The 24,646-nt window shown below is 37.1% G+C and overlaps 2 protein-coding genes and 1 non-coding gene across 7 annotated transcripts; 2 read left to right on the plus strand and 1 right to left on the minus strand.

The window, feature by feature from the left end:
- The first annotated feature begins 206 nt into the window (after positions 1-206).
- LOC103872620 (protein indeterminate-domain 6, chloroplastic) lies at positions 207-16,239 on the plus strand. Of its 3 annotated transcripts, XM_033272140.1 has the most exons (5): positions 207-811; positions 1,223-1,423; positions 1,710-2,106; positions 2,317-2,863; positions 14,691-16,239. In XM_033272140.1, the coding sequence occupies exons 2-5, from the start codon at positions 1,249-1,251 to the stop codon at positions 14,820-14,822; spliced, it is 1,251 nt and encodes a 416-aa protein (XP_033128031.1). In that variant the 5' UTR covers positions 207-811; positions 1,223-1,248; the 3' UTR covers positions 14,823-16,239. The 3 variants fall into 3 exon arrangements, with proteins under 3 accessions (XP_033128031.1, XP_033128029.1, XP_033128030.1); XM_033272138.1 differs by lacking the exon at positions 14,691-16,239 and having other exon boundaries at positions 2,317-3,096; XM_033272139.1 differs by lacking the exon at positions 14,691-16,239 and having other exon boundaries at positions 207-1,423; positions 2,317-3,096.
- LOC117126371 lies at positions 11,504-11,610 on the plus strand. The gene has a single exon (XR_004448939.1). It is a non-coding gene; the product is annotated as a small nucleolar RNA R71 (small nucleolar RNA).
- Positions 16,240-17,779: 1,540 nt separating the features above from the next.
- LOC103872257 (putative Myb family transcription factor At1g14600) lies at positions 17,780-21,870 on the minus strand. Of its 3 annotated transcripts, none has more exons than XM_009150592.3 (6): positions 20,255-21,870; positions 19,984-20,060; positions 19,782-19,821; positions 19,221-19,341; positions 18,908-19,031; positions 17,780-18,147 (listed from the first exon to the last, which is right to left on the minus strand). In XM_009150592.3, exons 1-6 carry the CDS (start codon positions 20,394-20,396, stop codon positions 17,914-17,916), a joined length of 738 nt encoding a protein of 245 aa, XP_009148840.1. In that variant the 5' UTR covers positions 20,397-21,870; the 3' UTR covers positions 17,780-17,913. The 3 variants fall into 3 exon arrangements, with proteins under 3 accessions (XP_009148840.1, XP_009148839.1, XP_033128036.1); XM_009150591.3 differs by having other exon boundaries at positions 19,221-19,344; XM_033272145.1 differs by having other exon boundaries at positions 17,780-18,132; positions 18,884-19,031; positions 19,221-19,344.
- Between the last annotated feature and the right edge of the window lie 2,776 nt (positions 21,871-24,646).

Here is a 24,646-nt window from a genome sequence, read left to right on the forward strand (position 1 = left end):
CAAAAATTCTACCCCATAAATGTATTTTCCTTCTTTAAAAATGACGATTAAAGCGGTTTAGATAAAATTTAGTTTTGCGAATTAAACCATTTGTGCATTATTTAAAATATATGTCTCACATTTATAATCAACTATAAAAAATGATATCAAATAATACGCTAAATATTACGATTGAACCAAATTAGTAATATTTTCTTTTAAAGTATAACCTTCAATGTAGGAAAAGTATAAAAAATAGTGAATGTTTTAGTTGTTTAAAAAACAAAAAGATATGATTTAAATGAAGTGATAGATTTTAAGAAAAAAATTATACAATAAACTTCTTTTTAAATGGTTTTAACCAAATATTCAAAACCAGTTTTTAAAAAAGAAAATAATGATTTAAAAAAATTGATATTATACTTCTATGAAGACTAAGTGAATTTAATATGATTTTATAATAATTGAAACAAATATATATATTATTTTTTATTTTATAACCAAAACGTTAAATATGTAAAATCTAAAATAATTTAAAAATAAAATAATAATATGTTATTATGTCATATATTTACAATAGCTAATTAATGATGGTCAAAATTACAATGGATAAGTTTGAACAATGATTTCAATATCTACGACTAATTTTCAATGATTAATTACCGAACGGTTACAGAGTTGAAACGTATTCAAAAATTAATTAATGTATTAAAAAGTCCTTTTAAGAAAAGGTGAAATGGACTATGGCTATATATATTGAGATATTGCAAGGCTTACTTCTACATATTCAAGAGCAGAGCAACAGAATAAAAGAGAGATAGGATTGTTTGAGGTGTGTATTTGTATACAGTATACTTATAAATATAATTTGCATAAGGCTTCTTCTTCTTCACCTTCAAACATTATCATCATCATCTACTTGGCGTCTTTCGTTGTCTCTAAACTTTAGCTATTTACTGACCTTTTTTTCTTGGTTTCCTTCTTTGCACCTCAACACTAGGAGTACAAAAGAAAACAACTTATTACATGTCTTCTTTCAAAAAGTTACAAATGAAATCTAACTCTTTGGAATTATATTTGCTCTACTCGTAAATGTCTTCTAGTGGCTTTTTTTCCTTTCGTGTCGTCAATCTATATATGTGGCGTGTTCTTGTTCATCTAAATATCTGCTTTCGTTTTATTCTAAATCATATTTCATTTCTACCTTTATTTTACAAATTATTTTACTAATGGACTTTTGTAGAATAAGCAAAAGCAAACCCTGAGAAGATGTCTTCATCGTACAACAACACAATTTCATCATCCTCCACTCAGTCTTTCCCCCTCTTAGCCATCGGAGCAAACAACTTTAACCGTGAAGAGACGGCGATGACAATGAATCAACAACGTCCCAACTCCGTTTCTCCACCACCCAGGAGACTAAGAAACAAACCAGGAAACCCAAGTAAATTAAATACCTCTTATTAACATATGCTGTTATAAATGAACTGTTCCAAAAAACCTTGAACTCTTATCATCATCTGTTATTATAAATGAAGTGTTGTTCCAAATAACCTTTGAGTTAATTAATTTTTTGTAGTTATTATTGATAATATAAGTATTAATATTATCATCATTTGACCAGATTATATTTTATATTATTAGATTTTTTTTACAAGAAGATTAGTCTATTCAATTACTTATATATCATTGTCTCTTGGCTAATGGAATTTGTTGTGGTGATTCATAAGGTCCAGATGCTGAAGTGATAGCCTTGACTCCCGAGGAGATAATGGCGACGAACAGGTTCCAATGTGAAGTATGCGAAAAAGGATTTCAAAGACAACAGAATCTCCAGCTTCACAGGAGAGGACACAACCTTCCATTTAACCTGAAACAAAAGTCTGACGAAGAAATAAGGAGGAAGGTGTATGTTTGTCCCGAGCCCACGTGCGTCTACCATGATCCGTCACGTGCTCTCGGAGACCTCACAGGAATCAAGAAGCATTATTGCCGGAAGCACGGTGAGAAGAAGTTTAAATGCGAGAAATGTGATAAGTTTTACGCTGTAGAATCTGATTGCAAAGCCCACTCTAAGATTTGTGGTACCAAAGAGTATCGATGTGTTTGTGGTACCAAATTCTCAAGGTAAACTATATAACGTCTTTCTTGGTTCCATTCTATAATCTTTTATTTTTCCTTTTGATAGTTTTGTTCATATTATGAATCATATTGAATAAGAATCGGTTAAACTATAATGTGATATAAACATTAAAAACGTGTAATAGTCTATAGCCATTAACATTTGTTATTCCAAATGCAGTTTTTTTTTAATACGGTGAATTGATAATATTGCAGAAGCGACAGTTACGAGACGCATAGGGCATTCTGTGAGGCATTAGCACAAGAGTCAGCAGGAAACCCTAACTTGAGCTTCACGGAAATGTTAGCAGCCGCTGGTGGAAGTGATGGCAGTAGCAGAGATGGCTTACACGGCGGTGCTTCTTCTGCCCTCTCTCACAACCATTTTGGTGACAACTCAAACTCTGGTTTTGCCCCTCCAGGCGCAGGTTTCAATCTGAACCGTTCATCGTCCCCAAAGTTTGAAGACTTTTTTCCTCAGTCCACAAACCCTAACCATGGTCCTACTACTAATTTCCCCATGCAATACCCTTCGAACCAAGGACTATTGGCACGGAACGACCAGAATCTCATGAACCAACACGGTCTGATCAACAACAACAACGTTCCTTCTGCTCAGCTTAGAGGGTCAAGTGTGGCCGCTAATAACTTTGGAGGCAGTGGTAATGTAAACTTTCAAGGTCAAATGAACTCTCTAGCTGCGACAAGTGGTCAACAAGGCCGGCCCGGTAGCAGCATTTTCGACCATCGTTTGGGAAACAATCTTGTTAGTGGATCTACGCGAATCAAGGCCCAGCCCAATACGAGCGAGAGAGCCCACCTTCATCAACGGTCATCTTCTCAACAAGATCAAGTCTTGTCGTCTTCTGTAACAGAGAGGCTCAGTACGGAGTCAACCTCACAGCTCCCGATTCACAATTCATTTGCTCTTCTGTCAATATGCTGCGCTGGCTAGCTGCTTTAGCTTTACAGCTGTTAGCTCAAAGACCTAGATCGTTCTCTTGTAGCCTATATATTGGCATCATTGTTATCTTTGTAAATCAAGCAAGTTTAATATAATTCAGTAAAGTTTCTTGAACTTGCGCATGGTATCAGAGCCAGGTTTAACCTTAACAGGTATGGCAGATCCGGTGAACCCATATCCCTTTCCCAGTAAAGTTCATGTCTTGAGCTGTGTAACACTCAAGCTCAATGACAGCAACTACCTACTGTGCAAAACCCAGTTTGAGTCCCTCTTGTCGAGTCAGAAGTTGTTGGGGTTTGTCAATGGTGCAGTGGTGTCTCCTCCGGCGACTCGAGTGGTGCTTCACGGCATGGAGAACGTCGAAGAGCCCAATCCTTTGTTCGAAGCGTGGTTCTGCACTGATCAGTTAATCAGATCTTGGTTGTTCGGTACGCTGTCTGAAGAAGTTCTGGGGTCGGTTCACACACTGTCTACGTCGCGTGATGTGTGGATCTCATTGGCGGACAACTTCAACAAGAGCTCAGACTCGAGAGAGTTTTCGTTGAGAAGAAGTCTTCAGCTTTTGGTGAAAAAAGACAAGCCGGTAGCGAGCTACTGTCGGGAGTTCAAGGCAATCTGTGATGCACTGAGTGCTATTGGGAAACCGATTGATGAATCCATGAAGATTTTTGGGTTTCTCAACGGTCTTGGACGTGAGTTTGATCCCATCACGACGGTGATCCAAAGTTCCTTGACGAAGTTCCCGGCTCCAACGTTTAATGATGTGGTGTCTGAAGTTCAAGGATTTGATCTGAAGTTGAAGTCATATGAAGATACTCCTGCTGTTAACACTCACATGGCGTTTAACTCTCAGAACGTGGGTCCGGGTTACAACCCCAACTACAGAGGAAGAGGCAGATCAGGACAGTACAGAGGACGTGGAGGCTATACGAGTCGGGGTCGAGGGTTTCCTCAGCATCAGTCTGGTGGCAACAACACGCAGGGAGAGAGACCTACATGTCAAATCTGTGGTAGAGTTGGTCACACGGCGTTGAAGTGCTACAACAGGTTTGACAACAACTATCAGTCAGCCACAGCTGCGTTCAACTCGTTGCGTGTATCAGACGATAGAGAGTGGTATCCTGACTCTGGAGCAACTGCTCACATCACTTCGTCCTCTACGAACCTACAAGAAGTTCATCCCTATGAAGGCACAGATGCGGTTATGGTGGGAGATGGAGCTTATCTACCCATAACCCATGTTGGCTCAACCACTTTGTCTTCTACTTCAGGTAATATAACGCTAAATGAAGTTCTCGTATGTCCTAATATTCAGAAGTCACTATTGTCAGTATCAAAACTGTGTGAAGAGTATCCCTGTGGAGTATTTTTTGATGCTAACAGTGTATGTATCATTGATCTCCTTCAGGAGAAAGTGGTGGCAAAGGGAACTCGAAATAAGGGGTTGTATATGTTGAAGAATGAAGAGTTTGCAGCTTACTTCTCAGATCGTCAAGTTGCAGCTTCTGAAGATCTCTGGCATCTCAGACTAGGTCATGCAAACTTCAGAGTTCTTCAACAACTTCAGAGCAGCAAGGAAATAAATATAAATAAGAGCAGAACAAGCCACATTTGTCAGCCTTGCCAGATGGGGAAAAGTCATAAATTGCAGTTTTTTCAGTCACATTCTCATGTTTCTCAACCATTAGAAAGGATTCATTGTGACCTTTGGGGGCCTTCTCCTGTTTTATCTAGCCAAGGGTTTCGTTATTACGCAGTGTTAGTGGATGATTGTACTCGCTTCTCTTGGTTATATCCGTTGAAAAATAAATCAGAGTTTTTTCAAATCTTTGTGGCGTTTAAGAAGTTGGTGGAGACACAATTTGATACTAAAATAAAAGTGTTCCAGTCTGATGATGGTGGAGAGTTTGTAAACACTCAGATGAGGACAATGCTACAAGAAAATGGTATTCTGCATCGAGTGTCATGCCCCTACACTCCTGAGCAAAACGGTCTTGCTGAAAGAAGACATCGGCACTTCACTGAGTTGGGACTGTCTATGATGTTTCAGAGTCATCTACCTCTACACTTGTGGGTTGAAGCCTTCGCCACGGCTAGTTACATAAGTAACATTCTGCCATCACAAGCGTTAGACAACAAGAGTCCATTTGAAGCTTTATTCAAAATGAAACCGAGTTATAAAGCATTGAGAGCCTTTGGATCAGCGTGTTACCCATGCTTGAGAGATAGACAAGACCACAAGTTTGATCCTAAGTCTCTGCAGTGTGTGTTTGTAGGATATAGCAGTATGCATAAGGGATATCGATGTCTCTTTCCTCCAACAGGGAAAGTCTATATCACAAGGCATGCTATCTTTGATGAAGAGTTGTATCCGTTTAGAGAGCAGTATAAGCAGTTGGTACCTCGCTATGATACATCACTACTAAAGGCCTGGCAGTTGATGACAAAATCAATGGGAGAAGAAGTAAAGGCACCAAGGATGTCTCAGGTGTTTCCAGCACCACAGGCTCAAACTGCTCCTCCGTTGAATGTACCAGCTGTTATGGATCAAGAAGTCAATAATAACCAGAACCAAGTGCCTCCAGAAGTAGAACCTGCTCCAGTGGAGAATGCTCCTCCAGCAGTAGAACCTGCTCCAGTGGGGAATGCTCATCCAATGCAGACAAGAGCTAAAGCGGGGATACATAAACCAAATACCAAATATGCTCTGCTTGCTCCTAAGTATTCAGTAGCAATAGCGAAGAATATAGCGGAGGCAATGAAGCACCCAGGGTGGAATGATGCTGTTTCTCAAGAAATGCGTATCATTCACATGTTGAACACTTGGTCTTTGGTGCCACCGACTGAAGATATGAACATTCTAAGTAACAGATGGGTTCACACGGTAAAACTGAACCCTGATGGTACAGTCAAGAAGCTGAGATCAAGACTGGTGGCTAAGGGATGTGCTCAAGAAGAAGGACTAGACTATTTGGAAACATTCAGTCCGGTAGTCAGGACAGCTACCATACGGTTGATGTTAAATATAGCTACAGCCAGAAGTTGGATAATCAAGCAGTTAGATGTATCGAGTGCTTTTCTTCATGGGGAGCTACAAGAGCCGGTATATATGCATCAACCTGCTGGGTTTGTAGATCCAGAGAAACCAGACTATGTGTGTAAACTCACCAAAGCGTTGTATGGACTCAAACAAGCACCAAGAGCGTGGTTTGATACTTTCAGAAACTATCTGATTGATTTTGGCTTTGTGTGTAGTATGTCTGATCCTTCTCTGTTTACGTACAACAGAAACAACAGCTTCATGGTGTTACTGTTATATGTGGATGACATTCTACTAACTGGAAGTTCAGAGAGTCTGCTTCAAGAGTTAGTTGAATCTCTATCTACTCGGTTCTCAATGAAAGACATGGGAAGGCCTTCTTATTTCCTGGGTATTGAAATGGAGACAAGTCAAGCAGATCTTATGCTTCATCAAAAGGCGTATATAAAGGAGATACTGCACACAACGGCTATGTCAGATTGTAACGCAATGCCCACTCCTCTGCCTCAACGTATTGAAGCACAAGATAGGAGTCTCTTCCCTGAACCAACATACTTTCGCAGCCTTGCGGGTAAGCTTCAGTATCTCACCATCACTGATATCTTGCATATTTACATTGTTTTATCCATTCATTCATAAACATTTTCATCATATAGATTAGGATTTAGACATGTTTAGGTTGCATTTTGCATACATATGTCTCTATCAGGTATTTGAGTACCACATCGAGTTTCTGGAGACATTTGGGTGCATTTGGAGCTCAAAAAGGAGTGTTTAGAGTGGTCATTGGGCGAGCAAGGCATGGAGCGACCAGTCCGGAGCGACACCACCAAGTCGCTCTGACCTCCCTATTGGAGCGACCTTACCAGAGCGACAGGGAGAAGTCGCTCGCGGTTTCATCACTCGGAGACGCGAGAACGAGCCCGGAGCGACCTCCCGGAGCGACACCACGAAGTCGCTCGCATCTCACGCCCCTCTCGGAGCGACCTCCCAAAGCGACACCCCGAGGTCGCTCGCGTCTCTATGGCGAGACGACACGAAGCGAAGCCTGGAGCGACCTCTCAGAGCGACCCACTGAGGTCGCTCCCGAAGGCCGGAGCGACTTGTCGGAGCGACATGCCGAGGTCGCTCCGCGCCTATTATCTGCTCGATTTCTATTTTACTTAAGGGCCTTTTGGTCATTTCATTATGCACGTTTTACATTTCAAAAACCTATGTTTTAAACATCTTTTGTAGCCACCAGTGGCAGATTATCTTTTATCTTTTGATCTATTGAGAAATACACAAGAACTCTCTTGAGAAGTTCATCTCTTGGATTTTGATTTGTTATGATCTTGTGTTCTTGTTGATTTCTTATCTATTTCTCTACATGGTTAATCTAAAATCCAATATGGGTTTAAGAGGAATCATGGAGATTAGTGAGTAATCACCTTTTGAATTCATGGGTTAGGGAGATTAAGGGTGATTAGGTTAGTTCTAGGATGTTTTAGTGTAGATCATTCTTGTTCCTTACTAGTAGAGTATTCATAATGCATCTTCTGAGTTGGCCACACAAAAGTTGATCAATAGACATTTTCCACCCAAAAGGTGTTTGATGAAATGCCTGAGACAACTCTCCTAGGCTTTTAGTATACTTTGCCAAAGACATTTGTTGTTAAAGATGCTAAGATAGCTAATAGACTTGTTAGTAATGATTGCTTTCATATTATTCAACCAAAGACATTTGATGTTTGAGATATGTTAGCAAATGAGCATTCATCTAGACATAGAGCTTGCTTAGAATTGTGTCTAGGCTTAAGGTTGATAGTTTGATTGATCATTTGCCATCCTTAGTTCGATACTTGATCACCCAAGGTCTAATCCCTATGCCCATGAGTTCTCTTTTCCCTTAGTCAAGAAAGTATCATTCTGTTATTGCTTTCTAGTATTAGTAGTAGTTTAAAACTCATCTAAATCATTGGTTGCACTTAGATTAAGTGAGTACTTGCATTATCAGTGCTTTGATATCCCTCAGAACTGGTTCGACAATCATTTATACTACAACATTTGTCTTAGGAGCCTTGAAAACTCCTAACATCAAATTACTCCCCCAAACTTGTTCTTTTACTTGTCCACAAGTGAACTTTCTAGAACTCATAGGGAGAGAGGTTGAAGGTGGGAGCACATAGCCAAAAGAAACACAACTAGCACACTCTCTTATTACACTCTAGCTTCTCTAGGCCTATCTTAACTCTTTTTGTTCTTACACTCATCATCAAGCATCCACACATTCAAATCAACCAACTCTCACATTCATTAAGCACAAAACATCAGGTGAATTCTTGCAAATGGTCAGTTGGTCCAAGTCATTTGGTTGAGTAAGGGAAGGCTTTTATTCAAGTGATTCAAGAGGTTCAAAACATATGATCTTTAAGGTGGTTTACTCTCAAAACAAGTAGCCTTGACATTGCACATAATTTATCTAAGAAAGGGACCAACTCATGCATACAATGCTCAATCTCCATTGTTCTACCCTTTTCCCAAACATACAATTACACAATCATTCACAAATGTCAAACCCAACTCACATCTCTCACCAAAAGATCCTAAGAACTTTAACTCCTTCTCTTTGAAATCTACAAGGGATTTTTCACAACCTCAAAATATTTCTTAGCTCCTAACAACTTTGCTAGCCCCCTTTTTCTTTTCTTTTTCTTTTTTTTTTTCTTTTCTCTTTTTTTTTTCGTTTTTCTTTTTCCCTTTTTTTTTTAGGCTGGGGGCCAAGACTTTTCAAAACTTGAGCTAGAGGCTTCTATACTGGTCCCAATAAAACAATTCACTTAAGCACAAAGAGTCTATTCTTTTCCTTTTTCATTTCTCCCAAATCATAATCACAACACTCACCCCCACCTATAGCTAGACAATAGAGTGTCCAATCTAGCAAGAATGAAGATCAAGCATTGTCGTTCCCGATACTCTCAACATTATGCACATGTAAGACTTTCCGAAAAAGGCCTCACTCATCAAACAATGAAAGCTTAAAAGGAGGAAAAGGTTTTGGGAGTGGTCTACCACTAGAGTTTGTCAAAAAAGATTGGTATAAAAGATGTGACAACTCAAGTGTGTATAGCCATGACTCAGTACACAAGGGACCATGAGCAAGAAGCATTAAGTTCGTTCAGTTCAAATAAGGTTGTAGTTGGCTTCAAAGACTGAGTTTCAGCAATCAACAAGTTTCAGGAAGAGTTTTCAAGGCTCGAAACATACAAGTCTTTTTGAGAGGTGCAAAAGCTAGTCAAGTGCAACGTAGTGTTCTTTACAAGGCATTCAAAATCATTGCTCCCAATGCAAGTGAATGCAACCTATATGCTCTAGAATCTCCTAAAAATGCAAATGATGCAAACTAAATGATTGATTTTTTTTTTATCTATGCAAATAGGTATGCCATGCATGACTCAATGAAACAACATTAAAGCAAACATGATCAAATACTTGGTACCTCCCCCAAACTTGAGTGACACAGTCTCTGTGTCGTCAAGTAGAGAGAGAGATACCGAAAAGAAGACTAATATGCAAAAATGAAATGGTATATACAAGGGAGTGTGGTGGGTTACCTTCTATAGGGAATGAGTAGAGGGAGATGCTCCCTCCTCGTCGTCCTCAGGTGGTAACTCTTCAAGGTGCTCATCAGCAGGAGTGCCCATCTCTTCAATGTAGAAGGCTTGCCCGAACACAGTTGGTTTCCTCATTTTCCTCTTGATGTCAAAGTGGAGGATGTTCTCTTTACCCAAATGGAGATCAATCGTGCCCTCCTTCACATTAACAATAGCTCCTGCTGTAGCTAAGAATGGCCTTCCTAGAATCAATGGATCTTGAGCCTCCTCACCCATCTCAAGCACCACAAAATCTGTAGGTATCTCATACCTTCCAATCTTCACAGGGAGGTCCTCTAAGATTCCCACAGGATACTTCACTGAACGATCAGCTAACACCAGAGAGAGTCTACACTTCTTGTACTGAGTGAATCCAAGCTTCTTTGCAACAGACAAAGGCATCAAGCTGACACTAGCTCCCAAATCGCAGAGATTTTTCTCAAATACCATAGGTCCAAGAGCACAAGGTAGTGTGAAGCTTCCTGGATCCTCTAATTTCTCTGGAACATCAAGCCTCTGGATGATGGCATTGCACTCATGGGTAAGAATCATCATGCCTTCCATCTCCTTCTTCTTTGCAGCTACAACATCTTTCAGGAAATTGTTGTATTGAGGAATCAACATGAAAGCATCGATGATGGGCATTGCAACCTGAGCTTCACTCATTTGCTTCTCAAACAGAGCTTTGTATTTCTCTAGCAGCTGCTTCTTGAATCTACCAGGGAATGGAAGTTTGGGTTCATAGGGAGGAGGAACAAAAGAACTTTCACTTGCTGGAGTAACAACTTCACCATCCTTTACTGTCTTCTTGTCCTCTCCAACCTTTCCTTTACCTTTGGCTTCCACTATCTTCTCCAAGATCTCGTCATTGATCTTCTCATCAACAATCACCACTTCATCATCTATGTTGATGGCAACCCCCTCACCTAATTTCTCAGCATCCTTGGTGAGGGTTTTAGGAGGTAACTGCTTACCACTCCTAAGGGTGATAGCTTTGGCTTCCTTGGGGTTTTGGTCAGACTTTCCAGGTAGAGATCCTTGCTGGCGATTCTGGTGAGTGTTCATGGAAGCAAATTGATTCTCTAAATTCCTGACTGTAGAAGCAAGGTGTGAGAATTTGTTGTTGAGCTCATTGTAGCTCCCATCAATCTTGGAATGAAGGTTCTTCAACTCATAACCAACTTGCTTCTCACTTCTAGTCTGAGACTCCAAGATTTGTTTCAGTAAGGTATCAGTGCTGCTCTCTTGAGGAGCAGAGGAACCAGACGAGGGGTTTTGCTGAGGCTGATAGCTGCCTTGCTGGTTATTTCTAGGCGGATAACCACTCTGTTGGTTGTTGGAATAGGATTTCTGTTAGTAGTTGTTGTACTGAAAGTTGGGCTCCTTTTTGTACCAGCTACCATTGTTGTTAATGAAACACAACTCCTCTTGACCTTCCAAACCCTCAACCTCATTGACAGCAAGTGGATCTTCTTGCTTGGAGTTACCAACAAACTTCAGCTGCTCTTGGGTTGCTTTTTCAGCAATGAGTAGGTCGATCTTGTCTTCCAAAGCTTTGATCTCTTTCCTCGTCTGCTTATCATCTGTCCTACTGCCTCTGTCGTGGTCTCCACTGTAGACTGCATCACTCTTTACCATGTTGTCAACCAGCTCTTCTGCATCCTCCTCAGTTCTCCCAAGAAGAACCCATTGCTAGCTGTATCCAGTCTGGCTCTGTACTTAGGAAGAGCACCACGGTAGAATGTGCTCAGTAAGCTCTCCTTAGAAAAGCCATGGTGTGGGCATTGAGCTTGGTAGCCCTTGAATCTCTCCCAGGCTTCACTGAAGCCTTCCAAGTTCTTCTGTTGAAAGCTGGAAATCTCGTTTCTCAGCTTAGCAGTTCTTGAAGTAGAGAAGAACTTCTCCAAGAATGCTTTCTTGCAGTCAACCCAAGTGGTGATGGAGTCGCTGGGCAGAGACTTCTCCCACTGACGTGCCTTATCCCCCAAAGAGAAAGGGAATAGCTTGAGCTTTAAGGCATCTTCGGACACACCATTGGTTTTTGACAACCCACAGTAGCTGTCAAACCTGTCCAAGTGATCAAATGGATCCTCTAGAGCCAAGCCATGATACTTGTTATTCTCGATCACGTTGAGGAGTCCTGATTTGATCTCAAAGTTGTTGGCTGCCACAGCGGGTGCTCGGATTCCCAATCTATGACCATGAATGTTGGGGCGGTCGTAAGTGCCAATGGGTCGAGCTGCTCGCTGTTGGTTTTGAGGTATGTCTCCCATATCAGTACTCAATCTCTGCAAGTGAGCCTGTTGCTCTTCGTCTCTTCTATTTCTAGCACACTCTCTCTCTAAAGCTCTGATGTCTGCAGCTATTGGAACTAGGTTTGATGGACCCCTGCTCCTCAAGTTCATACACCTGTAGATTAAAGGGAGGTGAAGAAAGAGAATCAGTAACAAAAGAAAATAAAAATGACTTAGTCTCAAGCAAGTGACTAAATCTCAATGTTCAAATCTACTCAGAATCCGGCAACGGCGCCAATTTGATGTTAGGAGTTTTCAAGGCTCCTAAGACAAATGTTGTAGTATAAATGATTGTCGAACCAGTTCTGAGGGATATCAAAGCACTGAGAATGCAAGTACTCACTTAATCTAAGTGCAACCAATGATTTAGATGAGTTTTAAACTACTACTAATACTAGAAAGCAATAACAGAATGATACTTTCTTGACTAAGGGAAAAGAGAACTCATGGGCATAGGGATTAGACCTTGGGTGATCAAGTATCGAACTAAGGATGGCAAATGATCAATCAAACTATCAACCTTAAGCCTAGACACAATTCTAAGCAAGCTCTATGTCTAGATGAATGCTCATTTGCTAACATATCTCAAACATCAAATGTCTTTGGTTGAATAATATGAAAGCAATCATTACTAACAAGTCTATTAGCTATCTTAGCATCTTTAACAACAAATGTCTTTGGCAAAGTATACTAAAAGCCTAGGAGAGTTGTCTCAGGCATTTCATCAAACACCTTTTGGGTGGGAAATGTCTATTGATCAACTTTTGAGTGGCCAACTCAGAAGATGCATTATGAATACTCTACTAGCAAGGAACAAGAATGATCTACACTAAAACATCCTAGAACTAACCTAATCACCCTTAATCTCTCTAACCCATGAATTCAAAAGGTGATTACTCACTAATCTCCATGATTCCTCTTAAACCCATATTGGATTTTAGATTAACCATGTAGAGAAATAGATAAGAAATCAACAAGAACACAAGATCATAACAAATCAAAATCCAAGAGATGAACTTCTCAAGAGAGTTCTTGTGTATTTCTCAATAGATCAAAAGATAAAAGATAATCTGCCACTGGTGGCTACAAAAGATGTTTAAAACATAGGTTTTTGAAATGTAAAACGTGCATAATGAAATGACCAAAAGGCCCTTAAGTAAAATAGAAATCGAGCAGATAATAGGCGCGGAGCGACCTCGGCATGTCGCTCCGACAAGTCGCTCCGGCCTTCGGGAGCGACCTCAGTGGGTCGCTCTGAGAGGTCGCTCCAGGCTTCGCTTCGTGTCGTCTCGCCATAGAGACGCGAGCGACCTCGGGGTGTCGCTCCGGGAGGTCGCTCCGGGCTCGTTCTCGCGTCTCCGAGTGATGAAACCGCGAGCGACTTCTCCCTGTCGCTCTGGTAAGGTCGCTCCAATAGGGAGGTCAGAGCGACTTGGTGGTGTCGCTCCGGACTGGTCGCTCCATGCCTTGCTCGCCCAATGACCACTCTAAACACTCCTTTTTGAGCTCCAAATGCACCCAAATGTCTCCAGAAACTCGATGTGGTACTCAAATACCTGATAGAGATATATGTATGCAAAATGCAACCTAAACATGTCTAAATCCTAATCTATATGATGAAAATGTTTATGAATGAATGGATAAAACAATGTAAATATGCAAGATATCAACTCCCCCAAACTTGTTCTTTTAATCACGCGCCCTGATATTCAGTATGCAGTCAATTTGGTATGTCAAAGAATGCATGCTCCTACAATGACAGACTTTGCATTGTTAAAACGCATACTCCGATATCTGAAGGGCACAATGGAGTATGGTTTACACATCAAGAAGTGTGAAGACTTGTCTCTTATGGCATACTGTGATAGTGACTAGGGAGGTTGTGAAGAAACGAAGAGATCGACTACGGGTTTTTGTACGATTCTTGGGTCTAATCTGGTGTCGTGGTCGGCTAAGAGGCAGGATACAGTGTCACGTTCTTCTACGGAAGCTGAGTATAGGGCCTTGGCAGAGACAGCTCAGGAAGTAACATGGATTTCTCAGCTTTTGCGTGATCTACACATTCCTCAAGACCAAGCTACCTTAATGCTGTGTGATAATCTATCGGCTGTGTACCTGACAACTAATCCAGCTCTCCACAAGAAATCAAAACATTTTGCGCGAGATTGGCACTACACTAGAGAACAAGTGGCTCTAGGATTGATTGAAACAAGGCACATTCCGGCTGAGAAGCAGGTAGCTGATATCTTCACAAAGCCTTTGCCACGGAAAGCTTTTGAACATCTTCGAAGCAAACTTGGCGTTGAAGTGAATCCCACGCAAAGTTTGAGGGGGGATGTTAGTGGATCTACGCGAGTCAAGGCCCAGCCCAATACGAGCGAGAGAGCCCACCTTCATCAACGGTCATCTTCTCAACAAGATCAAGTCTTGTCGTCTTCTGTAACAGAGAGGCTCAGTACGGAGTCAACCTCACAGCTCCCGATTCACAATTCATTTGCTCTTCTGTCAATATGCTGCGCTGGCTAGCTGCTTTAGCTTTACAGCTGTTAGCTCAAAGACCTAGATCGTTCTCTTGTAGCCTATATATTGGCATCATTGTTATCTTTGTAAATCAAGCAAGTTTAATATAATTCAGTAAAGTTTCTTGAACTTGCGCAAATCTAAGCATCGAAGGCCCTGATAGGCGGACTTTGGACTTTCTTGGCGTTAATGGTCGTGGTGGCCGTAATGAACCTCCTTTGGACCTTGACATGAAGTTTTCAGATCCAAATAATCCATTCGGAAATGTTTGAGGAGATCGTACACCTCCTATGTTCTTGCTTGGCTCCTTGGAGATTTTATTTTTAAGCCTATATAACTATCTATTAATTAAAAAATATCTATAAGTATGGAAAAAAAATATCTTTAAGTAAAGAAAAAAAACTATATATAAGTATCCCTTTAAGTTGTTATTAATGATGTAATGGGAATCTCGGACCAGAGTTCCTCTGGTAAAATTTGATCTCTTCAACCTGTTGAGTCAATTCCATTAATTATTGGAAAGTGACTATATTAATTTTAATATAAATTAATGACTGCAACATTGTATACATATATAATCTATTTGTGTATTTTATACAATCTTAAACATGAAAATGTATTAATGTTATACACAATTAAAGATTAACATGTTTTATAACATAGTAAACAATCTAAAAATTTCGTCCGCATAATTTCCATTAATCCTCGATTTTCTCTTTAGGCGCTAGGTCCAACCCGACCGTCCGACTAGCATCTAGTGCATTCCCGGATAGGAGTTTAAACTTAGCAGAAAAAGTTACAATATATGCATATACAGTATTTGAAAGAAAAAAAATCTGGGATAACAAATGAATAAATTTCTTGAAATATTTATTTAATAGGTTATAATCTGCGCCCCGCATAGAATGAAGAGACTTAAAGTGATTATATCTTTGAATCTATAAGTATTAGAAGATAAAAAGTCATGGAAATAAATATTACATGTTATATAATAAAGGATTCAACGAAATTGTGTATGTCTATATAAAGTAAGCTTCAATTTGTTTTAAAACTTGTGTATTTGTTTTGTTTAATTGATTTATAGTTAGTGGAAGTGAATCTACGAGAGTAAGCTAAAACTTATATAAAATAAATTATGAAGTAAAGATAAAACGAAACATAGACAATAAAATTATTATTTTTATAAAATAAATTATAAATATAATTTAACATAGCGAAGATTGTAGAAACTTATATTAGAATCAATGAGAACCACTTCAGGTTAGGCCACCACCAGCAGAGTATTGCTTCCACAATCGAACAATACTCACCCTCACACTCCACATTGTCTTAAAAGGTTTCAAATCAGCTACGAAATTAAAGCATGCCTTGAGTCTTGTGCTTGTGAAAATGTTTTGGTAACGATGTTTTGAGAAACAGACGGTGGTGAGGAGATGTGGATATACGACTCTGTATTTATATATGTAATGATAAAGGTCTAGGGTATATTAGATAAAGCAAATCGCCTTAATTATAAAAAAGTATTCATTAATTAATATTGAATAACTTGCGCTCCTATGCATAGCTGGGGGAACCGAAATTTGCACTGTCGATTTTTGTTTAAATAAGAAAAGTAGGAGAACCCTAATTTTTCAGAAATTTCGGATATCTGCTAATACCACATGTCAAGCAATCAGAACACGAAATAAACACAATAAAAGATAAGAAATCGAAAAGAGTGAGCAAAGTAGATCTTATTCTGAATTTGCGTTTGAGCGTTACAACAAGGTAAGAGCCTGGACCACGAGAGCTGTCGGCGAGATTCCTAGTTCTAAAACCCTAAAATTGCTAAACCTAATTGAGTCGAAGCTCGAATAACAAAAACGGAAAATTATCTAAATTGTTCTAAGTGCTAAGTTTGCTGTGTATCACGGATCCTCTTGTGCCTCTCGCCTAGGACTCCTTATATACTCCTCCAGAGTTAGTTTTAGCTTTTTCTATTCTGCACTTAAGCCGTCATAGCTCAAAAATGGAGATATTCTGATTTTTCCGATCTTCGTGATTATCTTCGGAAACTTCACATTTATCAACGAAAACTTGACATTTATCTTGCCTTACGAACCAGGCATAAACCATCATAAGGCTTATGGGTTTTTGGTTAAGAAATCGTAAGTGGGCTTCGAGCTGCATTTTAGGTCTCTTTGGGCCGTCTTTGACTCGAAACGTTTATTACGGTTTCTTCGATAAAAACAAACTTCCCGCAGTTTTTATTGTAAAGTTTGACTGATGACTTCGAGTAATAAGAAATAAAGAATGGTTTAGCCATGGCTTACGGGAGACGGCATTTTGCATGACTAAATATAAACAAAGGTATGAATTTAAATTTGGGCCTTTAAAATTAATGAATTCAATTTCTATCAAAATGCATTCCAGGCCATTCGAGAGTTTTGAATCAGGAACCTCCACAGGAAAAATAATTTATTAATAAAATTTTCTAAATAACAAAGTTTCTTGAAACTGCTCAACGAAATCAGTTACGATGTACAACCCCCGCATGCCTGTTTACAATAACCTGGACAGGTCCTATTTTTCTAAATTAGAAAAACTAAAATCACATCGAATACTAACGGGTATCCGGATATCTAAAATATAATATATATATATATATATATAATTTAATTTATAAATACAAATATCTAAAACCACCAATTACATGAATTAACTAATTTTTCAGGTTTTCAGATTTAATTTGGGATTTTTGGATTTTTGTCAGATTTTTGGGTTTAAACCTAAATTAACCCCAAACTTTTTTTTAATTTGGTTCACTTCAAGGTTTATGGATTTATGGATAGTAAAACACCGACTCAAACCCAACATTAACCGAACTGATCTGATCCGAAAAATGTGGTTCATAAACGGGTCTAAAACACCTAACCCCTATAACTTGAAAACCGAATAACCTGAACCGACACAAATCTAAAACTCGAATGACCATCATTATAAGATATCAAAATTAATTTGATCTCAGTTATAGATGTCAAAACTAAAATAGTAAAATTCAAACCAAAAAATTAATAACCTTCGAATTGAAAAATTTAACCAAATAGCTATCCGGCGCTTTTTCTAGTTATTATTAATTTAAGTTAATTTATTTTATCATTTTCGTCCGCAAAAGAAACCTTTACAAAAATCAATGCGTCTCATAATTCACACGCCTACAACTAAACGGCGCGTTTTAGGAACAAAACGATGCGGTCAACAGCTTTGTTCTTGAATACAACAGAATTTGACGCGCACATACTACTCACCAAATGAAACGTTAACTTTCATTCATACAAGAACAAATGTAATCCGAGGACCATGGTGACACATAAGAACAAAGCTTCAGCTACGGAATAGAGAAGAAAAAGAGAGATTAAGATTAAGATCAATCTTCGAAGAAGCAAAACAATCTCTGGAGGTGAAAGGAGATGAGACTGCTTCGCTTGCTTCACTGAGTGACGATGACGTATTGCTTCTCCAACGTTGTTGATGATTAGGAGGATGATTCAACGACAGAGAGAGCGATAGTTCTTCTTCTTCGTGTTCGTTTCCCATGTTACTCTTCATGCTCTGAGCCTAATCAGTTCCAAAGAAGTAAGTTCTTAGTTTCTGCTAATCGAAACTTTAAAATGTGTCATATTTATTACAGATACTCTAGGTAAGTAATAAAATCGGAAAATATTACGATTAGGTTATAAAATCTACATTGATTCACGCAGGAACGTCGCGTACTGACTGACTGTTGATGGAGCATAATAAATATCTCTATCAAAAAATCAGAAAATGGGGCCTAGTTTTATTTATTAGTTTAATTTTTAGAGGCCATTTATTGTATGAGGAAATTGATTGATGAGTTGCATCGTCACAAGTCAAATGTATTTGAGAATGTGAAACATAACATTCGGTATTGCAATAATTGTAACTCCTCTTTTTCAAAAAAAAAAAAAAATTGTAACTCCTCGACATAAATCAACATTGTAAAAGAAAAATCTTAGACATGTCTAGGATTCCAAAAGCAATGAACTAGCCTAACCTGATCCAATGCTTCCAATATCTGATGATTTTATTTTTCTAAAGATCATTACTTACAATAATTTACAATGATAAAGAATTGAACAATTAGTGCTTACTGCTTACTACTACTAAATAAGTCTTCGATAATTGAGTATCTTTAAAAAATTCAGTACTCAGCCCCATTCCTACCCTACTGTTGACCCATACCAATGTTCAATGGTCTAGAGAGTGTTTATCTTTGAGCCTTGAATATTTTTTTACTAATGATGTTACTTTTCGTAACGGCTATTTATGAAACATTAAAATTAAATATATTCAATACCTCGAAAAACTGATGAGGCTGAAATTTGATGGACTCGCCATTGCCTGCAAATGTCTTCGTTCTCGCCATGTTCATGATGTTAAGAAAGTCATCGTCATCATTATCAGTCCCTAAATTCTGCTCTCTTCTCGCCCAAACAAAGAAAAAGAAAACAGAAAACAAAAATTATAGAAACTCGACAATTCAGATTCAAACAAAACTGTATGATAGCACACCTATTTTCTGGAATAAAATTAAAACACTTGTCAGAAACAAATTAATATTGTCTTTCCATTTCTTGCAAAAAGTAAAACGAAACAAAAATAAAAATTACCTGAAGTTAAAAGAGTGAAACCCAAAAAGACAATCATTCCTTGCGTGTTCAGACAAGTTGTCATGAAGCTGATCTCCATTGTCCTGTCTTCTTCTTCTTCTTGAAGATGATGAAGAACTCTCTTCTGTCCCCCAAAAATATATAATAAAAACATTATTAATATGACCATGATGAATATTCTCTTCACCCTATCGTTGTCGTTCCATTAAATTAAAGAAACATCTATTTACCTATTAGGCTATAGCCAAATTCTTTTTTCTTTGTTTTAATAAATATTTACCAGCATTTTTATATTTATGGCAACGGTCTAGTGATACTTTCATTTATTACGATTACAGTTTTAATGTGAATGGTGACAAGAACTGTATACCCAAATTATTTTTCCTTGCGTTAGCTAACATTTCACCAGCATATGTTTATTTATGACAATGGTCTAGTAAGACTTAAATAAATTTATACATTTAGAGTTTTGATGTGTATCTATAGTTGAAATTTATGCATTAGAATTAAAAGTCTAATATGCTGTCTTATTTAAACCAAGACATATGTAAAATTTATTACCTAGTCTTCCAAGAAGAGTGGGTCTGGATCCTCTATACATCTGCGGTATGATAAAAACAAAGAATTTTAGATATTCAGATTACCATAAAATTTAACAAAACAAATCAAATTATTGAAACTTCAGGTGAAGAAAGCAGCGTGACGGTGCAAAGCAGTAGAAGACAGTAAAAAAAATGGTAATGTTATTATCAATTGGTTTGACCTGGAGATGGCTCTTGACGTGTGAAATAGTTAGTCCCTTCACATCCATTATCTTAAGAACAAGTTTTGGAGTTGCTTCTGTTTCATTCAAACCCAAAAACACACGAACATTAAATCTTCAAGATGATATGACGATAATCAATATGGATAAGATAATTATATACTGCAAACAAAACATCCAAACTTTATAAATTAAACGTAAAAGAACCGAACTTAAGATATTTCGAAAATAGAATAGCAAAAAAGTTATAAGTTGGTTTGATGAGACTGACTGTATTGACCACCGAGCAAATCAACGGCATGAACAAAGCTCCGGTGAAGCTCCGGCGTCCATCTCAGGCGAGGAACCGGAGACCGTACGTACGGCCTAACTCCACTAATCCCTCCGTCGCTGCTCCTTCCGCACTTACCCATTTAGATATGAACCCACGAAAAACCCTAATCCTTTTGATTTGTATCTCTCTGAACTATTTCTTTATTTTCTTGAAGAAGAGAAGAAGCAGAAGAAGAGAGATGGTGAAGAATAAGAATCCTAAGAGGAAATTATGATCTTCTGCGAGTGAAGTAAGGTTAAAGATTAATTAATAAGGACGAAACTTTTCTGTTTTTACAAAAGATAAATGTTTCTATTTTCCTTCTAGTCCCTTTTGTCTCTTTTTGGAAGAACTCGTGCTTATATGTACGTGTTTATGTGGCTGTCTAGGATGAACAAAAAGAAATGTGTTTGTATAATATGAATACGTTTATTTTTTATATGTGTGTGCACAAAGGGCAAAGAAAATAATTTTTTTATAGAAATTGTGATATGATAAGTAACCTCTAGTCGACCAAATAACCTCTTAGTCGACCAAATAGAAAAAAGGGAAGGATGGGATATTTATTTTTATAATTAGTAACCAGCTGGATTGTTGTCATACTTTTATATAGTTTGAGGTGACATGTGTTTTTGACCTAACAGAATATAATACATTCAACACAAATTTATGATACATTTGACTTTGCATGCATTAGTATAAAACAGCTTTCTAAAAATCTTTTGAATTTTGGGTGTTATAATCCATGGACCACTCCCGTTGGAGAATGTTGTTCTTCGAAGTTAATTAAGTACTAACCAGAGAAATGGTTTCCAAAGTATACAATTTTCTTAATTATAGTATTAAAAAAGTGTAAACAACCACTACAATATTAACCAGTAGTCCAGCACCGTTTATTTAGAGCATCTCTAAAAGATATTTTATAACTTCAAAAATATAAAGTTTTTTACTCTCCAAAAAAACAATATTTTTATTTGTATTTTGGCTCCTACAATTACACATCACATTTATAATTCATAAATATTTTTTTGTTTATTATTTTAATCTTTATAAAAATTATATCTCATAAATATTTTAAGTTTTGTTTTCAAAATTTAAGTTTACACATAAAATTAAATAAAACTTTAAAAGAAGATTTAAAATATTTAAAACTAGATTTAGATAACAAAAATATACAAAAAAAAACTTAACAACAAAACTTTTAAAAATTACATGAAGACATAACTATTACACAGATTTAAATATTGCAACAACACTAATAGTCGTGTAAGTTTGATCTGGAACCTTCAAAATTTCTAAATATTGTCTAATTTTTTTTGGTGTGAAGATGGTTTTGTTGATGATGTCTTTTCGTACAATTCTTTCTTGTTCATATTGAATATATTCACGAGTATTAATATCATCGATAAAAGTTAGACTTTTAGCAATATTTTATGTTTCTCTTTTACTTTTTGTTCTCATCTAATGTATTTACAAGTTTAATATCTCCCAATTTCAACAATTTTTATCTCTAATCTACAAATTAAAAATGAGGAGAGTTATTTTTACTTCGAAATGCACTACTATATCATATATGCATTACGAAAATCACTTTATGGAATAATATGATATTTTGCTTGAAGTTTAATATTAATTAAGTTATTTTGTTTAAAATTTTATATTTTAATTTTATATTTTATTAATTAATATTGTTGTAATATGTTTATATATGTTCTAGTTATATACAAAAGTTTTATGAATTCAAATTAGTTATCACAAATATAAGAACTATATTATAAAATACAAATAGTTTTAAAATTAGGTTTGGAGTTTTGCTTTTGAAAAAAAAACACATTTAAACTTTAAATATAAAATTTTGCAAAATATAATTTTTTTTTTGTAAATGCGAAAAACAAAATAATTGCTTTTGTTTTGTCCAGTCTCCTAATAGCTTAAAAGAATTACCATATTGGGATTTGGGAGTTACCCATAAGAAGAAGCTTAACTTTATTTTTCTTTAGACCAAATTAAAATAAATATAACAAAAATGAAAATAGGCCAACTGCTAAGCTTTGACCTTAGGATCATCATTCCCTTGTTTTTAAGTTTCTTATTTTCTTTCTCGGTTTTCGTGTTGTTTAATATTCACTTCCCCTAAAAGTTATATTAATGGTCCTTCGTACGTATCTAAACCAAACCTTTTGACTTCATTCCCCTATTTTTCATTTTCGTCCATTTCCAATTAATTCTCTTTTTCCTTTTTGTTTTTCTTTTCTATATTGTAGCTATGTACGCAATTTAAAATAAAAATGTAATGATATTATTACACATGCCCCTATGCTTATACTTCTTTCTAGTTTGTCCTTTTACTTTTATCTGATCTCTTCCTGCATATTGAGAAACAAATCAAAATGATTCCCCCTATGTGGTAGCCCATTAAAACAACTGGTTTGAAATTCTTGTTTTTTCGTTTTTTCCTTCAACCGATTTTTTTTTCCTTAATTTCTTAGTGCAAATTCATATTCATATTTTAAATAAATATAGTCTTTGCATCCATCGTAATGTATTAAAGAATAGGGTACCTAAACAACAAGGGATGATATCTAAACATGTAAAAGTAATAAACCAGCAAATTAAATTGCAATGCTTCCGCAAAACTATTGTGATCTTAACTCTTAGCCGTTGGTGTAAGTGATCCTGTCATTTGTTACAGATAAATTAAATTCCAAATAAAATAAAAAGAAGAAGAGGAGGAGGAAGAGAAAAACGTAGGATGTTGCTCAAAGTGGGAAGGTGGGACGTAAATTTCGTCTATGACGAAATGGCCAAATGAGTATGTTGGTAGTACACAGTCGTTTTCTTGACCGTAACCCCTATTTTTTATCTCTTGATTATTTTCGATCAAAAAAAAAAAAAAAATCTAAGGGGTAGGCATTCTTCTAAGTCTACCCCCAGTACCCAAACAAATATGTAGTGTTGGACTGTTCGGTCCAACACTATCGAGGGTTGAATTAATTTCTCAAAAAAAAAAAAAATCTCTTGTTTATTTATATATTATATCAGTTTTTTTCTCTGGCCTTGGGATTTTCTATGTTTTTGTAGAATAATGAAATTAAGGCTTTGAATGGTGACCATCGTCCTGTCCCGCCCCGCACTTAACAGTAACAAAAATCTATACATATACTATATATTTATATATTTTTATAACTGTTAAAACCGCACTGCAGTTGAACCACTTGTCCCGCACCGCTCAAACCGCAGTCACCATTCGGAGCCTAAGCATAGAGTAGACAAAATTATCTAGACAATTTTTATAATCATTGCGTTTGCTTTGCAGTATGCATAACTTATTCGCATGTTGGACTTATTTTACACCATTTCTTCAAAATGTTCATTCATACTTGTTTTCAGATATGTATCATTTAGATGCCATATAATCAACGAAACTACATATGCACGAATTCCAACAAACCCGACCAAGATGAGTAATTTTACGTATAACATTCTAAAAATCAAACCAAGCCATGATACTAAGAGCATCTTTAACCCTAGCACCCCAAGTGGGGTGCTTAATTTTTTTTTTTTTGGTTTTTTCTCTGATTTAAAAAAAAAAATAAATAAAACGAACAAATCGCGGGCCGCCACGTGTCAGTGGGGCCCGCGATACAGCTTAAGCACCGGCGCCAGATCTGGCGTTTTTGGCATCGCTGCTTCTCCTTTTTTGGTGGAACCCACCCTTAAGCACTCCTCTTAGCACCTGCAATAATCCTGCTCTAAAACCAATCGGAGGTTACGTACAAAGTGGACCTTTTTACCTCATATGAATCACGGAACCTCATACTTGAATATGTCAAGGTGATGTTATTGACCTTCAAGATAAAGACTTTTAACATATAATATTAATGTTATTGATTGGTTAAGTTTGTACTCATATTGAACTTACGTAGAGCAATTTATCACATACTAAGCTGGTACGAAGAAATTGATTCTGTGACTACATGTCGCACATTGGTCTTGCTTTCTGAAATCTATGAAAACGAAAAATGAAAAATCAGACATGCAATGAATTCCCAAATAATTCCAAAAGAATTTTAATGTGAAATTGACTGGAAGTCCATGATTCATGGCTTTTAGCATTTTGCTACAATCCAACATTCAATAAATTTCTTTGACTGATATTATATTTTTGTGTTTGGATATGTATATAAATCCAGCCTTAGTGCTTGACAATATAGGACTGTTGAGAAAAGGTTTTGGATTATCAGAACGTCTAAATTCTATTTTTGATTCAGAAATTCTCACCGAACCAACCATTAAGAATTGACCATTATTAGGATTATTTTATTTACCGTATTATTTCCCTAAGAGCAT

Source organism: Brassica rapa, chromosome A06, assembly GCF_000309985.2.
Source record: "Brassica rapa cultivar Chiifu-401-42 chromosome A06, CAAS_Brap_v3.01, whole genome shotgun sequence".
In the NCBI taxonomy this organism is placed as follows: Eukaryota; Viridiplantae; Streptophyta; class Magnoliopsida; order Brassicales; family Brassicaceae; genus Brassica; species Brassica rapa.

Excerpts from the sequence above, each read along its gene's own strand:
- LOC103872620 (XM_033272139.1), top strand. The coding sequence starts at position 1,249 with ATGTCTTCATCGTACAACAACACAATTTCATCATCCTCCACTCAGTCT. Across the intron at positions 1,424-1,709 it reads AAACAAACCAGGAAACCCAA|GTCCAGATGCTGAAGTGATA; the intron begins GTAAATTAAATA and ends GTGATTCATAAG. Across the intron at positions 2,107-2,316 it reads TGTGGTACCAAATTCTCAAG|AAGCGACAGTTACGAGACGC; the intron begins GTAAACTATATA and ends ATAATATTGCAG.
- LOC103872257 (XM_033272145.1), bottom strand. The coding sequence starts at position 20,396 with ATGGGTAAGTGCGGAAGGAGCAGCGACGGAGGGATTAGTGGAGTTAGG. Across the intron at positions 19,345-19,781 it reads CACTCTTCTTGGAAGACTAG|AAGAGAGTTCTTCATCATCT; the intron begins GTAATAAATTTT and ends TTTGGGGGACAG. Across the intron at positions 18,133-18,883 it reads TGAATATATTTAATTTTAAT|AGTAACATGGGAAACGAACA; the intron begins GTTTCATAAATA and ends CAGAGCATGAAG.